At 39.8% G+C, this 19626-nt stretch overlaps 1 gene segment (V, D, J or C); it reads left to right on the plus strand.

Annotated features, from left to right (window-relative positions):
• The first annotated feature begins 674 nt into the window (after positions 1-674).
• Positions 675-18899, plus strand: LOC121398957. The segment is given in 7 exon segments: positions 675-932; positions 11225-11551; positions 11959-12252; positions 13528-13653; positions 14442-14744; positions 15025-15372; positions 16369-18899. Coding segments are annotated over 7 exon segments (1482 nt in total).
• The last annotated feature ends 727 nt before the right edge of the window (positions 18900-19626 follow it).

Below are 19626 nucleotides of genomic sequence, written 5' to 3' on the forward strand. Positions count from 1 at the left end.
CTGTTATCTACTGTGTGTCCTGTGCTTGAATGGCTGCCCCCATGGCTACACAGCAGCTTGTTTATATAAACTATAGTAGTACTTATCTGTTATCTACTGTGTATCCTGTGCTTGAATGGCTGCCCCCATGGCTACACAGCAGCTTGTTTATATAAACTATAGTAGTACTTATCTGTTATCTACTGTGTATCCTGTGCTTGAATGGCTGCCCCCATGGCTACACAGCAGCTTGTTTATATAAACTATAGTAGTACTTATCTGTTATCTACTGTGTGTCCTGTGCTTGAATGGCTGCCCCCATGGCTACACAGCAGCTTGTTTATATAAACTATAGTAGTACTTATCTGTTATCTACTGTGTATCCTGTGCTTGAATGGCTGCCCCCATGGCTACACAGCAGCTTGTTTATATAAACTATAGTAGTACTTATCTATTATCTACTGTGTATCCTGTGCTTGAATGGCTGCCCCCATGGCTACACAGCAGCTTGTTTATATAAACTATAGTAGGATTTCTATAACAAACACACATACATTATTTTTCCATTAGTGTAAAACTGTTATTTTTTGGTGTTACTGTTCCTTTAAGTCAGACAGAAGTCAGTGGTTGGTGTGAGTGACTCAGGAATTCTGCACTTTGGCAAAAACAAGACATTTCTGAAGCAAATAGTTGTCTGCACACGGCACTATATGAGAGCGAGTGTCAGTGAGGGGACGATTATTACAGTCGCACACATTCCTTCCTTTAACCAATTCAAGTCCAGTGTCTGGTGTCTCATTGGTTAATGGGGGAGGGGCAGATAAGGGCCGAGCTGCACTTCTGTCAATAGTGGCAAAGTGAAAGCAGAAAGAATTTCATTCCGAGGGAACAGGGATGGGAAATGGCGCTGGAGAGAATCTTCCTTCTCTGCTGGATTTGCTGCAGCTCAGTGTGTGAGTGTTACTGGGTAGAATCTCTCTCTGTGCATGCTGGGTAATGGGGAGCACTGAGGTGTGGGAGTTGTAGTCCTGCTGCAGCTGCTCCCTTGTAGCACTAATGTGAATTCATTGATTGGGAATATCTTTATTCTGTTACATGGTCCTACTGTGAGTATCAGTGGTTTGTTGTCAGAACCAGCAGTGCAGAGAATTAACAGACAGAGACAAATATACAATTAACTGACGCTCGTTACAGTCTGTAATTAATGTTTATATTGCCCACAATTTCACCCAGATGTTCCCCATACCTGAAGCACAAGTGTGTCTGCAGCGCCCCCCACTGGAGCAATTCAATAATATCTGATCCAAGACAATGAGAAATCTAATCAAACGGATTCTTCATCTTTCACTTAACTTGATGTAGAGACGGAGATTCTGAGACTATTTGCTATTGGGTTTCATTTTTTATTATTTCTGCTTTTTGACTTATTTAGCTTTTTATTCAGCAGCTCTCCAGTTTGTAATTTCATCCGTCTGGTTGTTAAGGTCCAAATTCCCCTAGCAACCATGCGCTGATTTGAATAAGAGACTGGAATATGAATAGGAGAGGCCTGAATAGAAAGATGAGGAATAAAAAGTAACAATAAGAATACATTTGTAGCCTTACAGAGCATTTGTTTTATTTAGAAGGGGGTCAGCGACGCCCATTTGAAAACTGCAAAGAGTCAGAAGAAAAAGACAAATAATCATAAAACTACAAAAAAAAAAAATAATGAAAACCAATAGAAAAGTTGCTTCCAATGGGCCATTCTATAACATACTAAAAGTTACCTTAAAGGTGAACCTCCCGTTTATAAATGGCAAGAAAATAAAATAGAGAATAAATTGCCTTTTCCACATTAATTTCACATCAAATAAGACATTCTGGTCCCATTCACATCATTGTCATTGTTGTTGTGTTTGTTTTAATGAATTGACAGTTAGTGCTCAGCTCCTACACGATTAGAACTGCCAGTGCTGCCTGTATAATTACACGTGAGACACAAGAACTGTCTGTTCTGACTCCTGAGTGTGATAATGAAAGAGTCATCTTTGTGATCCAGACACGAGGCTGTTTGACAAGAGAAGTGAACATTAGAATTATTCAATTTGCAGATAGAGAAGTAGGACCCGTCTGCTCTGTACTTGTCACTAGTGTAACACCAGGGGGCACATTTACTAAGCTCCAGTGAATAGTTCAAATCAAAAAATATTTAAATTTCGAAGTAATTTTTTGGGTACTTCGACCATCGAATTGGTCGAATTCGATTGAATCAAATGATTCGAACGTTCGACCATTTGATAATCGAAGTACTGTCTCTTTAAAAAAAACTTCAACTTCGTACTTCGCCAAATCAAAGCTCCCGGAGTCCAATGTTAGCCTATGGGGACCTTCCACAGCACTTTTTAAAGTTTTCTTTTGGTCAAATAAAAATCAAGAAATATGAAATAAGAGCCTCAATCAGTTCTACTGCTAGTAACACATAGCCTGCAGCTTAGAGAATATATATATATATATATATACAGTATATATGCCACAAACCAAGAGAAATAGAGACAGGGAATGTAGAAGTGTCGTAGTATATGTCACTCCCTGCTCCCTCTCTAATAATAACCAGTTCAGGCAAGGATACAATATAAGTAAGTTAATAGCAGAACGGTAAAACTTCACCTTTAATACAGACAATTAAACATGAGTAGACACAGCACCGGGCGATGCTCACACACCCAACACCATTTAAACAGATTCACTAGTCCACACCCTGCGGATAGTGCTGGACAGTCGCCATAAAAACAAATATTAAAAACTGATGCAAAAGGTGTCAGGTGAGGGGTTCATCAAGCATAAAATATATATATATCTCAATGGTCATGTGCATCAGAGTTTTGCACAAATGGGGATAATGCAAATAAATATCACCATTATCAAGTTAATAACGATGCAAATAACATGGATTTTTTTGCAATCTTTTCTCAGATCCCCAGATAAAGTGAGCACAACAACTTAGTGTATAATATTGAAAAAGGAGGAGGGGGGGGATGTTTACTGAGTAACTGGATTTCATTAATAAGTCCCTGAGGTGACTTAGTTCCCATGGAATAAATCCACTCGGCTTTCCTATTATTATTAACATGTATTTATATAGCGCCAACATATTGTGTAGCACTGTATCTATCACTTATAGTCACCTATAAGTCTAATTCTATTTTCTATTGGTTTTATTATTATTATTATTAACATGTATTTATATAGCGCCAACATATTGCGTAGCACTGTAAAGTAAATGTGATTATACAACTACATCACATGAATTATATACATAGAACATATGGAGTTACATACATCACAATCCATACCGGTACAAAGAGGTGAGGAAGGACCTATGCAAAAGAGCTTACACTCTAAAGGGAAGGGAGTAATACACAAGGTGTGGGAGTGGGCAAGATCAGAATTAAGTGGGTGAGAAATGTGGTATTGTATGTGGTGTTGCGTTTGGTAGTTAAGCAGAGTGAGGGGAGGCTTCTCGAAAGAAGTGCGTTTTCAGAGATTTCTTGAAAGCAGAAAGGTTGGGAGAAAGTGGGACAGATCGTGGGAGAGAGTTCCAGAGGAGGGGTGCAGCCCTTGCAAAGTCTTGAATGTGAGCATGTGAGGAGGTAATGAGAGAAGAGTTGAGGAGCAGGTCAGTAGAGGAGAGTAGTAAGCGAGTGGGTGAGTATATAGAGATGAGTTCAGAGATGTAGGGTGGGGCAGAGTTATGAAGTGCTTTGAATGTCAGGGTCATTAATTTGAATTTCATTATGAAAAGTAGTGGAAGCCAGTGCAGGGATTGACAGAATGGTGAGGCAGAGGAGGAGCGGTTGCTGAGGTGTATGAGCCTCACAGCAGTGTTCATTATTGACTGGAGAGCTGACAGTCTCTGGAGGGGGAGGCCAATTAAATTGGTTTCACTTGATGTGGGGATGATAATTTATTCTTAGCCGTGAGGAGTGATTTCCTTTCCGTACTCAGTGCTCTATTGTTTGCCTTCTTTAATGAGTTGTGGCTCTAACCCCTTTCTTTAAGCCTCCAGTACAGTTTCTTTGCTTCTATCTTAAACTCATTAGCTGAGCTGCATAATCTTTTCACTCTCAAATACTGACCCACAGGGAGACCCAAAATGGTGTTTATAGGGTGTTGACTCTTTGCGAGCAACAGGTTATTGGTTGCTGTTTCTTTGCGATAAACTGGGGTTGATAAATTGTCATTAGTGGGATCACGGTCGATGCGAATGTCGAGAAAATTAATGGTGTTTTTGTCATTTACCGATGTGACCTTAAAGGGATACTGTCATGGGAAAAAAATTTTTTTTCAAAATGAATCAGTTAATAGTGCTGCTCCAGCAGAATTCTGCACTGAAATCCATTTATCAAAAGAGCAAACAGACTTTTTTTATATTCAATTTTGAAATCTGACATGGGGCTAGACATTTTGTCAATTTCCCAGCTGCCCCAAGTCATGTGACTTGTGCTCTTATAAACTTCAATCACTCTTTACTGCTGTACTGCAAGTTGGAGTGATATCACCCCCCTCCCTCCCCCCCCAGCAGCCAAACAACAGAACAATGGGAAGGTAACCAGATAGCAGCTCCCTAACACAAGATAACAGCTGCCTGGTAGATCTAAGAACAACACTCAATAGTAAAATCCAGGTCCCACTGAGACACATTCAGTTACATTGAGAAGGAAAAACAGCAGCCTGCCAGAAAGCATTTCTCTGCTAAAGTGCAGGCACAAGTCACATGACTGGGGGCAGCTGGGAAATTGACAATATGTCCAGCCCCATGTCAGATTCAAAATTGAATATAAAAAAATCTGTTTGCTCTTTTGAGAAATGGATTTCAGTGCAGAATTCTGCTGGAGTAGCACTATTAACTGATGTGTTTTGAAAAAAACATGTTTTCCGATGACAGGATCCCTTTAAGATTTATGTCATTGGTGTTCAGCAAATTAACAAATGACTCAAATTTGCTGGCCGTACTAGTCCAAATCAGGACTATATCATCGATATACCAGGCCCAGAGCGGTATATATTGTGTATATTTGGCCATGTTGTCACCAAAAACCCAATTTCTTTCCCACCACCCAAGATACAAATTTGCATACTGTATGTCGGGCGCAGGTACTTCCCATCGCGGTTCCTTGATGTTGATGGTAATACTTATTGTTAAAGCTGAAATAATTATGCGTGAGGACAAATTCCAATAGTTCTAACACACAGTTATTATTGTTGTCCTCTTTGTGTCAGCGTGTCTGTAACTACAGTTAGACTTATCTTGTGTGGAACCCTGGTGTAGAGAGACTCCACGTCTAAGCTGCCAATATAGTGGTGGTCTAAATAGATCCCCTCCAGATGCCTTAGCCCATCAGTTGTATCTTGTATAAAGGAAGGAAGACACTTGACAAGGTTTTAAAATCTCATGCACAAATATACTGGTAGGTTCAGTAAGGCTTCCTATTCCAGAGGCAATTGGAAGCCCTGGTGGGTGTTGGGGTTTTTATGAATTTTTGGGATAGTATAAAACGTTGGAATGACTGGAGATTTAAGTCAAACTCGTCTTGGTTGATTGGTCTATTGTCCAGACCTTTTTTAAGAATGGATGTTAGGGCCAGTTGAAAGGCTTTTGTCGGGTCACCCGGTAATTGTATATAATAACGTTTGTCGCTTAATAAGCACCTACATCTGTTGATATAAGATGTCTTGTTTTGAATAATAATATTGCCCCCTTTATCACTTGGTTTAATGACAATATCATTGTTGGACTGTAATTCTTTCAAACCATTTCTTTCCTTTCTTGATAAGTTACTGTCATTCTATGTAGACCTTTTAGATTTTTTATGTCACTCCCTAAGGTCCCGTATAGGCTTCGATGTAGATTTCCACCCTCGGACATAAGGAGTTAGGGGGTGTAAATTTACTTTTCGGTTTTAAATTGGTAAATGGACCTTCAAACTGGTCCTTGCTGGTTTCATTCTCATCCAATAGTTGGCAAAGGTTTTCCAGAGCCCTCCTCTCCTCCACTGTCCTTTCAGATTCAATGGTGTTTTTGGCAAAATATTTGTGAAGCAATAATTTCCTGGCAAAAAGGTGTAGATCTTTGATCCAACTAAATACTCTGAATGTATCAGTTGGAGCCAGGGAAGCCATCGGGGGGGACAGGGGGGAGAGTTGTAGGGGGCCCCGAGAGTAAGGGGGGCCTGGCCACACCACACTTACTTGATTAGCCTGGCCCCCCATCTTTCTGAGAGCTGCTGACTTCGGGAAGGCATGGACGTTTAAGGGGCCCTGGCCATCAATTTTCTCATAATGTGGGGGCGGGGCCTGGCCACCAATTTTGGCCACCAATTTTTTTTAATGGGGGGGGCCATGGCCACAAATGTTTTTATATGGGTGGCACTGACCACCAATATCTTTTTATTTTTTATTTACATGTGGGAACCCTAGCCACCAATATTTTTTTGTTTTTTTTACTGTGTGGTGGGGGGGGCGGACCTGTGGGTTGGGGAGGGCGGACCTGTAGGTGGGGCTTGCGGTGGGTGCAGCCCAGGGGGCCCAGGAAATTTTGTCGTATGGGGCCCTGCAATTTCTGATGGCGGTCTTGGTTGGAGCAAAGGATAACCCTTTATGTAGTGCTTTGAGTTGATGAATATTAAGTGTTAATGTGGAAAGATTGAAAATTTGTAGAGATTCAGTGTTGTTTATTTGTTCATCCGATAGCCCCATTTCTGTCTGTCCCTCAATCTGTCCTTGTCCCGTTGTCCCTGATGGGGAACCCCTAAAAAAGGGGACTGATCGCTTAAAATCGTTCGATATTCGAATTCGAAGGATTTTACTTCGAGGGTGGAATTTGAGGTTTTTTTAACCCTCAAAATTCAACCCTTGATAAATCTGCCCCCAAGTAATTCAAGTTATTTGTCATATAGGAAACTTTTATATTTTTTGTGTTCCTGTTATTAGGGATAAACCAAATCCCCTATTTTGGATTCGGCCGAATCCTTTGTGAAGTATTAGAGAACTGCTCGGCTGCCTAAACAAAGGAGGTGCAGTGGTATGAAAGGAGTGATATTGCGCTGGACGCATGGGCTGGGGAGCGTCGCACTACGACTGCACGGCGGCCATTTTGTACAATAATTTGTCTAGTTTTGTTTGTTGCAGAATCAGTAATGTCTGAATTAGTCACTAATCACTTCCTCTGCTACTGCAGCTCTTCTTCAACTGTTTCACTGACAGAGACTGAGTAGGAAATATCGTTTTTAGCACATTTAGCGCACAATTAGTGTGACCACACACGGCGTGCAACAACAACAACTAAGGGGCAAATTTACTAAAGGGTGAAGAGACTAAATTCACCAGCGTGACATAATTTCGGTTCTTTGCCGATTTACTAACGGTTGATAGCGTAACTTCACTAGCGAAGGTTATAGATTCTAGCGGTACTTCACTCCCTAATGCCAAGCGAAGTTGCACTTAGGCGAATGGACATAATTCTACACAAACTACACAAATTCACTAAGATGCGGATTTTACTGAACGTAAGCTCTTGCGCCAGAATTGCCTTTACCACCTCAGACCAGGGGAAGTGCAATAGAATAGATGGGAGTTCCTCAAAATTTAGTTGAAAAATTTTCTAAGTCCCAAAAAACGCTGGTGTCATCCATTTTTCAGGGTGATAGGCTGCAAAAGATCGTAAATTTTTTTAGGGTACCCGGCTTCCCCCCTACATTTTCTAACATATGTCACATAAACTATACTGTGGGCTCATGTGTAGGGCAATATAACAACTCTATTTTATTTTATTAAGGTTCCCTGGTCTTGTGTAATGTAATGTATTTGCTGTAACATATACGTCCATTCAACTTTAACTTCCCGCCATATGCAAATTAGCCAACGCTAGCGTAACTTCACCAGCACCGTGGACGCAACTTTGCACGTTAGTGAATTAGCATTGTCCTGGCAAATCTACGCCTGGTGCTGTGAAGAGTTAGAATCTATCTCCCAGGTAACACCTATGCCCGTTAGTAAATCAACAAAGTACCGAAATGACATCACCCTGGCGAAAATTATTTCGTAAATTCTACTAAATTTGCCCCATACAGTCATGTACATACACAGTTACACACAGTTACACACAGTACAGTTTACTTATCTCTTTTAAAACTGTCACAAACAAGTCACATGACACCCACAAGACCACTCAGCCACCACACCCACAGCACATGTGACTGCCACAAATAAACTGTCATATACACATTCACATGACCATATAGACTGCAACAAATCAATCAAACTCAATTGTCTGTCTCTGTCTGCCATGGAAGATTAGTGTGAAGAAATAGAACATCATTGACTGTTCCGGCCTTTCATTGGGTTTGACTTTGTTGTGGCACAAGTCCAGCAGTGGAGAAGTCCTGCTCACTGGGTGTAGTTGTAGCTGGTGTGGATAAGGCAAATTGTGTTAACTGTGCCAAGTATGGAAATTCAGGACTACCTGTGTAATAGATTAAAATCTTCACTTTTAGCAATGGAACTAGAAGACTTTGAATTTGAAATGTTTAAGTCACACTAGGACTGCACCTCAACAAGCCTCGTCACCACTAGAGTCCTCAACATCTGATAGATCTTGAGATGAATTGTTTTTTGGAAGGGGACACAGATACAGGAGCAGGGAGTCCATTGCAATTTTCCATAATTAACTGGACTTCACGACGTTCGCGGTCTTCTTCCACACGGTCCTGAATTTCTGCAACCCGTCGTGTAACTCCATTAAGCACATTAGTGATGTCTTTATCATTGTTAAGAAGCTTCAGGCTTTTGAGTTTGGGATGTAGAGACACTGCAACCTTATGTCGCATGGGAATGTGGAACTTTAACTGTAAGTTGTTTAAACATTTCATTTTTAGATACTGTCAGTTAACAAAGGCTGTAGGTGGCGTTGAATAGGCTCAGTCAAGTCTATGCCCTCATCATCCCTGCCTTAAAGACTCACCTTTCCATGTACAATGCTAAATCACCCCCCCCCCCAACATACCCAGAAACTTGGGGGACATGTTGGGAGTGGGACCTCAATACCATTATCACAACCCAACAATTGGCCCAATGCAGCCCCACTGTACATAAAGGGAGTATCTGTGTCCCCATAAGAGACCTCCATCAAACTACTCCACAGGATCTATTTAGTTCCTCCAAGACTGAACAGATTCTACCCAGCATGCAACCCACAGTGTTTTAGAGCATGTGCAGACCCCTTGGGACTATACTATATGCAAAATCATATCTAAATTCTGGGACACAGTCACGAACCTTCTCTCCAGGGTCTTCCATACTAAATTCCCTAAGGACCCTCTTGTAATTCTGCTGGGGAAAAAAATGGAACTACCATTCGGCTCTTTAAAAGCAAAAATAATCAGTATAGCCACCAAGGAAAAGCTCCGTGCCCCCTACCTATCCCTTTGATGTAGTTGTTCTGCTTAAATGTATTTTAATATACGGACAAACAATCCCTGTTTAGTAGCTTAAGGCACAAAATGTTTCAATGTTCTTAATATATTGATAATGGGTTGAGTATAGTGGATCTTGTATTTCCCTTCCTCTGACATCCATAGTCACTGGGAACATTCGATTGACTGAGAATATAAGCAAATAAGTTGATACTTTCCTTTCTCCTCAAGTATAAGGTCTTCCTTCATATATTAAAGACTTTGGGGTATATCTATCAAAGAGTGAAGTTAGAGGTCGCCACAGTCCTTTAGAGTGAAATTCCGCCACTCTCCATTCATTTCTATGGGATTTTTAAAAGAGTATTTATCAATGGGTGAAAGTGAAATTCATCCTTTGATAAATACGCCTTTCAAAATCCCATAGAAATGAATGGAGAGTGGCGGAATTTCACTCTAGGACTCTAAGGACTCTGATATATTTACCCCTTTGTGTCTTTAATATATGACATTCTAGTAACATAGCAAGACATTCAATTGGATGATGAATTTGTATTAACAAGCAATAGATGTTGAGGCTCTACACACCAGAATTGTTCCAATAATCTTCCCAATAATGCTACACAGGCCACTCAGTATTTCCCATTACTCTAAGATGCCCACAGAGCCCATTGAACTTGATACAACCACAATGACCAATGCCCGTGCTCCCAGTTACATCAAACTATTCTTAGGTTGGTGGAAGGAAATTGATGCCATAAACCCACTTTATAAATAATATTTAAATCCCATAAACTGTACAAAGGTATATTGATGATATACTGATACCGTAGCAGGACCTTGGGTTAAGATTCCCTTCAGAGGTAACTGAGAATCATCTCCTAGTTCTAGAATTAATAATATCCAGAAACAAAAATGGAGAGATAATAATAATACAATAATACAAGCATCTACCGTATATACTCGAGTATAAGCCGTCCCGAGTATAAACCGAGGTACCTAATTTTACCTCCAAAATTGGCTTATTGACTCGAGTATAAGCCGAGGGTGAAAAATGCAGCAGTTTCTGGTAAGTTTCAATCAAAAAATTAAGGGTTTCTGCTCCCATTGGAGGTGCCGGCGTCTCGTTTTTGGATGCCGGCGACCATTCTTGGATGCCGGCGAATATTCTTGGAGACTATTCTTGGACGCCAGCGACCATTTTTGCGCTTGACCCGAGTATAAGCCGAGGTAGAGTTTTTCAGCATATTTTGGGGGCTGAAAAACTCGGCTTATACTCGAGTATATACGGTATCCTAGATAAACCTCTACCAGTAAGTCTTCTCCACTAATTTAGCTTTCACCCCAGTACCTTCAAGAAAGAGATCACGGTTGCTGAGAACCTGAGATTGAAGAAAAATTGTTCAGACTTGTGTAAGGCTAAAGCAAAAGATCTCCAACAACTTACTATCCTAAAAAGAGCCTGGGAAAAGCTTATGAAAGAGATCTCATTGAATATAGAGACAATATGGAACGCGGGATAAGGCATATGGGCACCTACAGTAACCAGTGGTAAACACCACAAGGAAACCAGCGTTTGGGACATCTCCTGGTACACAGCCATTTTTCAGAAGTAAAAAAGCCCTAATACTGGTTATATAGCCAATTAGGGAATGTATTAATTATAGAACGACAGCAGTAATCTCTATGGCAGTTTGTGACTGTCCTAAATTTTGAAAAATTATTTCCTGTCTCAAAAATGACAAATACTGATTAGAAGTTTGTGCCTGGAACTGACCCATTATGTCTCCCTGCAGGTTCTGCACCAATGGTATCAGTTCCTTCATTTCACAAAGCACTTCTGGGTTCTACAGCTTCTCTCCCTTGCACCTTCTCTTTGGGCAAATCACCCATTAACCACTCAGTGTTGTCCATCATCTGGATCATTAGAGACAAGGAGATTCTTAGGTACAACAAGACTCTGACCATCTCCCAACCCCGACTGACTCTGGATGTTCAGGCAATAGAGGAAGGGATTGTGTCTCTGTCAGTCTCCAATGTAACCATCTCTGATGAGGGCATCTACACGTGTGTTGTGCTTTATAAACTGATACAAGAACATGCAATTGAATTAGAAGTTGTAGGTAAGTATTCAATTGGGCAGTAAGTCCCATTCAGTAATTACTGGAAACACAGTGCTTCAGAATGCCCTCCAGTGGAAGCCAGCATTATAGGTGGGCCCTCCATACTATTTTTCCTTGGGGGGGCACAGAAATAGCCTTGACTACTCTTGTCTTCCTCCACCTCATACCCTCTAGCACCTCTCCATCTCCTTCCATGGTAGAGTTAAAAAGAATTGCTAACGTGTTCCTGCTCCTCCAAAATCCAAGTATACTGTAGTACCCTGGAGATGCTTTCCTCCCGCCTCCCAAACAACAACCGTGTCCCCCCAATACAACCCTGTTTGCTCTACCTGTTCCCAAATTGAAGAGAAGGTGCCATCTCTCTGTAGCAGTCACTCATTCCCTTATTTTTTAACATTTTTATCCAGCTGTTCCCATGATGAAGATAACTAGATCTAAAAAGAACCTCTACTGCTCAGTGACTGGGTTCTACCCTGTGGATATAGGGGTATCTTGGCTCAGAGATGGGGAGCCCGTACCTCATTCCTCTAATATAGACAAAGACTTAAGGCCATGGAGCAATGCAGATGGCACATACACATTGAACAACTCACTGAGTGTTACCCCTGGAGAAGGCCAGAAAGAGGGGACTTACTCCTGCCAAGTGGAACACAAGTCTCTGCTAGAACCTCTTCTCAAAGATTTCCAGTTGGTGTATATTGGTAAGATTATCTTTATTATTATTTATAATTAGCTCCAACATATTCTCCAACGATGTGCAATAGAACCATTACCTTTAGCCTTACTAGTGTGTTTGCCACTGCTGGTTTATTGTATGGATTTTAACCATCATCACTGGTAAGATAATATAAAGTTGGCCCTTAGTGGATACTCGATAACTAGCGTAAGAACAAATGCAATGCACTGATAGGTCAGTTTGTAACTCAATAATTTATGTATGTTTAGTCCCTAGGAGGTGCTATTGGAAAAAATAGGGGCCGCTGCATAGAGCCCATCTTTTCATCATTGATTTTTAAATATATTATAAACAGTACAACAGTGTGCAAAGTTACTCAAGTTCCTTAGTGTTGTGAGTCTAGCTTCATTTGAAGAAGAATCATGAGTCCACCAAGAGTTAATTCTGAGATCCATTGGTCTCTGCATTTTGTTCTGGTCCTTTGATGAGAAACTGTCAGTTGTTTATGGGTTGTCCTAAACCTAGAAGTTCTGCTCCTAAACAAACCTCCACCATACACAGACCAGCAGATATTCCCATAATACCGTGATGAGGGGTTAGGGTAGTATCTCATTTTGGTATCCCTTGTATCAAACATGGAAAAACTACTTTCCTTAAAGGGATACAGTCATGGAAAAACATGTTTTTTTTTCAAAACACATCAGTTAATAGTGCTGCTTCAGCAGAATTCTGCACTGAAATCCATTTCTCAAAAGAGCAAACAGATTTTTTTTATATTCAATTTTGAAATCTGACATGGGGCTAGACATATTGCCAGTTTCCCAGCTGCCCCCAGTCATGTGAATTCATATTGAATTGATTGCTTGACTGGCAAAGACTAATCCCCAAAATCAGTATCAATAGTACAAAGGTGTGCATTGAGAGTGTGCGAATGTGTTGGATTGTTTCTTTTGCACAGTGTATACAACGCAGGGTTACGTGACGTACAGATTGCTCAGTTATCAAAGGCTGATACAGGTTATGCTACTTCAATGTTAAAGTTAAGTCAGCGGGAATAAGCCCCCTGATCCTGATTCAATAAAGTACATTGAGAGCTTTATTCACATTTTTTTTAAGTTTGCCTTTCATATGGTATAGTGCCAATGGACCATAGAATACCTAAAGTAGTGCAACTCTACAACTCTATTCTACTGCTTGAACAGATGCTAATGTCAGAGTTGCTTGTTATACTTTGACCCGTGGGTAATTTACAGTTACACGTACCATACCGACTCATTAGAGGCAATGCTGTTCCTTCTAGATTCGGTTGCAAACAACGGGGGGACATATTCTGTAGAGAACATTGCGGCGGCCATATTGCTCACCATGTTGGTGACAGGGACCGGGATCACGGCAGCCCTCTGGTTTCTCGTCTACAAGAGGAAATGTAAGTTGTTGGATAGTCACATTTTTGTGAACAGAGTAAGAACATGATCAAGTTTTGATTTACATCAAATTAAGATCTGACATTTTATAACATTTTGCAGAGTTTTTCACATAATTGAAAACAGACAAAAGTTCTACTTTAAGGGTCATGATGACTTCTTGCAGGACATACAGGATTTTGCTCATTTTTAAATCATACCAATGGCATAGGTAGACTTTGGGCATTTTTTAAAGCAGGAGGAAATTCCACAGCCACATTTCTTTATTCATATTATTTATCCGTTAACTTCACCTCCATTCTACCACCAGGGCACAAATAAACACTCACCCCAAATCTCCCCGTAACTGACCTTCAGACTGGGCCCCCTTAGCTCATAACAAGGTTACAGATATATAGAAACATTGGGGTGTCACCCTGCTATAGTTCCAGGGGTACCCAGGGTACAAATAAACACTCACCCCAAATCTCCCCCTAACTGACCTTCAGACTGGGCCCCCTTAGCTCATAACAAGGTTACAGATATATAGAAACATATGATCCAACTGACATTACCGCAGGTGGGATCCCACAAAATCTCATTCTATTTCATGACAAGATAAAATCTATTCAGAAATTTCCAGTGTAATTTTAGCTTTGGGTTTAAGAACCACTGGGGTCACTATTTTGTTGCTACTAACAATGTTTTATCTTGGGGCCCTTATAGAAGAATCTCATGGAAAGCACATGTTGAATTTCAAGTTCAACCCAAACTGATTCCTTGATAATATTTTTCTATTGTTATTTCCCAGTAAAGCCCAAGGATTCCATGAATCTTTCCCTGAGTGAGTCAGGAGAGGTTCTGAGCTGTCTGACCCTGAGGGAGTTTTACCCCAGAGAGATCCAGATCAGATGGAGCTGTGGAGTTGGATACTATTGGGAACTGGAAACTATCAAAGAAAATGTCACATTAAACCATGGCAGCTTTAATATTGAGAGTGAGTGTAAGCTCCCAGGACATCTCTTTAAAGATCCAAGATTCAAAGTGCGAGTGACCTGGAACCACCGATCCAGTGATGAAGAGGAGTCCAGGGAATTATGTGCCAGGGATCCAGGTAATGAGGCTGCTCTTCATATTGACCTGATCTGCCCAAGGGGTTGTTAGCATGGGGTAAAGCAGGTGGATATTTTATATAGATCAGTGGCGTAACTAGTTGTTACTGGGCCCCATAGCAAATTCAATTTAGGGCCCCAAAATATTTATAAGTTGGCCTATTTTACCAAGATATATTAAAATTTCTAATTAATTAGGGTCTCACTGGGCCCCCTACACTCCTGGGGGTCTGCTTCCTCTATAGTTACGCCCCTGATATAGATATATATTATATGTTTCAGATTTTCCTTGGCGACCAAGGATGGAAGAGATAATAAGCCCTACCCTGACACACGGTGCAGAGGGCAAATTCCAGTGTAAGATCTGGGGGTATTTCCCCCTGTGTTTGGAGTTGAAATGGTTCAGGAGAGAAGCAGGAGCTCGGGAGCTGATCCCTCTTTATCCCAGTGAGAAGTATTATCTGATGATGGACCCAGTGAGAGAAGCTGATGGAACGTACTCTGGCACAGCTATTCTTATTGTCTCTGTCAATTCAGCAACTGAGCAGGGGGTGGAATTTATCTGCCAGATCAGACACCCCAGCCTGCGGGAACCCCTAGAGAGAAGCACGGGGCCACTCAAGGTGGAAGGTGAGTCTTATGTCAGACAGGATATAATATCTTCCTGTTTATACAAATAGTATATATTTTGTTATATACCTGATACAGACTCTGACACTAAACTCTGAGCTGGCAAGTCTCTGCGACGGGGGGGTGTAGATTTTTTACAATCAGTTTATGACTGCCCTGAGCTGCCTTCTATTATGACTTGTTTAATTAGCCAAAATAAGGGGTGTAACCTAAATATAGGTATTGCTTGCTTATTATTTTGAATACCTTCTTTGTTGTATGGATCATATGCTCTCCATTTATTTATATAGTAAAGGGGTGCAGTCCCTAACACTAATATTAGCACACATGAACAAGTGCTACAAAAGTCCACAAAACCTAAAATCCAAGGGGTTGGTGAATGACTGGCGCATATGTTTGTTGGAAATAAGTACTGGTTATTCTTTGTGCCCATTTCTGCTCTAATGGCCATGAGGATGAATAAATCCATTACTGTAAATAAGGTAAATTCTCTTCACACCATAGAAATCCAAGTGTACATTAAAGGCAACATATAAGATCAAGAACACATAATTGCCATTGAATTATACAGGTATAAGCTCAGAAGGAAAGTGCCTTTAAAAGTTCTATTTTGTGCTACATTTTCCCATAAGCCATTTCAGTACCAGCCAACCAGATCCTTTCCCAGACTGTGCAGTAGAGCCAGTAGCACTGACCTGACAGGGAACTGCAGTTGACTGTTTGCCGAGTAAAGGCAAAGCTGTGATTGGCTACTCAGATCAGACCTCACATCATACATAGATTGGTTTCTTTATCAGTCATTGCAAGTTGTCTCTCTTTTATGCTTTTCCTCCCTCATCTCTCTCTCTCCAGTCTAACTTGGCCCCAAACTGCAGGACTAACGAATAGCAAGTGATAAAATGTATCAGTAAGACTGGGATTCTCATGAGAAGATGAGGAAGTCGTTAGAGGAACATTCTACTAATCTTCTTTTTCCATTTAATGTTTCTTATATAGTGAAATCAGCAGAACAGATGATTTTGCTTTAGAGAAGAAGAGATCCTGATCACACACCGACATAAAGAGAAGCAGAATAATATTTGGGAAATCATCCTTGAAAATGTATATTCTACTGGTCTAAACACAGCTTATTATCCGCATGATAGAGTGTGATATTGGCCTGGCACAATAAGCCACCAGCTCATTGGTAAAGGTATTGGCTGATGGTGAGAATTAGTAATGGACACCAGTTTCCAATAGAGACTGTGCTGTAGCCTCTCTAGATGTTGAACGGGTAAAATGCATTGAGAGGTTGAAAGGGATGAATGTTCAGCTGACCAAGGAAATAAACCCAGCTTGAACAGTCCCAAAGAGAAAATACAGTATTTAAAGGTTCTTGACATGGAAAGTGAAATTCAGTATTTAAAGGGAGCCTTAACTTGAGAAAAGGTTGAGAATATTGTCCTGGAGTCATAAAAGAGCTAACCTGAGGGAGGCCTCAACCCTTCACCAAGAGACTGCTGCATTTTCATGATAAACTTCTGAAGCTGAAGTACAAACTAGAGAAGCTGTAGAGACCCCAGTTAAAGGTTTACTACTTAGTGACTCTTCCAAACCAGAGGTGAAACGTCTCTCATTGAAGGTTCTGATACCAAATATCATGAAGGAGTGAGAAGAAACAAGAACTATGACAAATGTACCTGGTCTGGAACTGAAATGTGTCAAAGTAATGATGAAGATGTTGCAATGGCAAAGTGCATTTTAGAGACTGTAAATGTCATGTTGTAAAGTTATTCCTTATGATCCAGGTCAACTGAAAGCAAAAGCAAATTGAAAAGGTAAGTGAGGTACCTGTGACTGTAAATGGTCCTAGTCCCAATTCCATAGTGTTGATTGAGATAAACTTGTGTGGGACTGAAATTAGAAGGTCAGAGAATGTTGATATGTAACTATACCTCCCAACTGTGCTGATTTGTGTGGGACAGTCCTGATTTTGAGAGCTCAGCCCCTAGTCGAAGGTTTTTACTTAACTATATAAGAAGCTTTTTGGCAGAGAGTCCAGAATACCCAGCCCCTGCACTGAGATACAATTGTAACTAATAATAGTTTCTGAAACTTCATTAAATAAGAGGCTTTTGTTAACGAGGTCAGAACACCCAGCACTTGTATTTTGATACAACTGCATCGAATAAAATAATCAAGGCTCTTGGGGCAATTTCACCATAATTCGCAAAACTGTTATAACACATAAAACATGACCCAAAAACCCGCGAAATGTGTTCAAACATTCCATAACCTGCCAAATTTTGTAAAATGGGTGTGGTCAATATTTTTTCACCGCACTATGGACGCCAATTATTTTTGTCCCTCTTTCCATCTTTCAAATATTGGGAGGTATGTGAGACCCCCATGGTTAAGTGGTCTCTCTGAGTAGCATTGTAGGAAGGCAAGGAACTCTCGGAGTGGATCCTATAAAATCAAATGTATTTGAAAAAACTAGAATTCCATTATGGTTCTTTTTGCCATGATTCTATATTCCTTGTCATATTTTCCTGAATTTCAATAATGCATTGAACCCATATTCAACTTCTTGCAATTACTTCCTGAAAGTTCTGGTCTCCATTATGGACCACCATTTTTTTCAGATTATTTTGTCATTTTTGCTGATAAAGAAAAGGAGTAAATGCAGAAGAAACAGAGCGTTTATGTGAATGGATCCATGTTCTACCAATGTTTCCGCAAAGGGCAATTTCATCTTCTATATGGATTTTTGCAAAATGACCCCTACAAATTCTTGAACTACTTATATATATGTCTCAGGCTTCCTTCGATGAGTTGATAATATTGACACATATTTTTTTGACAGTTAGGTAAGATTTTTTTTAACTTTAACTATCTGAAATGGAATTTTATAGCATGTAAGTGATTTCCTGTTTAAAATATAAATATAAAACTTGCACTTAATTATCCAGCAAACCTCAAGATCTTTCTTTCTGGATCTTATATATTCAATGATCCAAAAGAAGGTCAGTCATTTATTTCTCAACTTAAAAACCAAGAAATACCTCCTCTTCCAACCAACCGATGGAGCAGCTCAAACTCACAAAGAATGAGAAAGAAAAATTCACCATTAAGGCTCTTCACTCCATCAACACAAACATCAAGGAAATAATCATCTTTCCAGCTTAATATCCAGATCCCAAACCCCCTGCTATTCAAAATAAAGAGGAAAACATGGTTCATTAAAAATCCTGTCTACACTTTCTTAACTTGACAAGACATTTAGGAGCATATTTATCAAGGGTCGAATTTCGAATTGAAAAAACTTTGAAATTCTAATTAAAAAAGATCAACAGAAATTAAGTTGAAGGTTTTTTTGGGTTGAATAGGTCAGTTTTTGATCGAATATGTCTGTATTCGATCGAATTAGAATCAAGGTAATATCACATTCAATCAAATTATAAAAAAAAGTTGATTTTTCAAAGTCCACCAATTGACCCCAAAAAGGTTCTAGAAGGTCCCCCGTAGGCTAAAACAGCAATTCAACAGGTTTTAGATGGCGAATGGTCGAAGTCGAATTTTTAAAGAGACAGTACATTTTTGATATTCAAATTGTTTTAATTTTTTGAAATTCAAATCGAATTTGGACTATTCCCTAGTTGAAGTACACAAAAAATAGCTCGAAATTGAATTTTATTCATTTGAAAATTCACCTCGACCTTTGATATATCTGCCCCTAATGTCAACTCTGCTTATTCATATCGCTGATGGATTTAGTTTATCACATGTTTTTGAATGAAGGTTTTATACTTCCTTTATCCTAAGGCAAAAAGGGAAATTCTTGTGTTATTGGGATATATTTAACTCTCGTGACATCTTTAGTTTATCTTTCCGTATAATGTAAATGTATATTGTTTAAGATTTGCACCGTTTTTCTTTTTGTTTTTCCTAACAATGTATTTCTCTCTGCTCTATATTAGTATTGATCCTAAGACATAAAATGCTATCACTTAGAATGTAAATGGCCTCAATTCATTTGTTCAATGAAAAAAAAAATATCTTCATATAAAAACAAGTAAAGTGATACGGCCATGTTGCAAGAAACTCATTGGAATCTCCTAAACTAAAGAAATACTGGGTTGGAAATGTTGTTGTTTTTTTCACCTGGAATAAATAAAAAAAATGTAGTCGCAATATTATTCAATAAATCCTTAAATATCCAGATTTTGGAGAATGAACAAAATGATAAATGTAGAAATGTTATTCCATTTATGT

Source organism: Xenopus laevis, chromosome 9_10S (assembly GCF_017654675.1).
Source record: "Xenopus laevis strain J_2021 chromosome 9_10S, Xenopus_laevis_v10.1, whole genome shotgun sequence".
Taxonomy (NCBI): Eukaryota; Metazoa; Chordata; class Amphibia; order Anura; family Pipidae; genus Xenopus; species Xenopus laevis.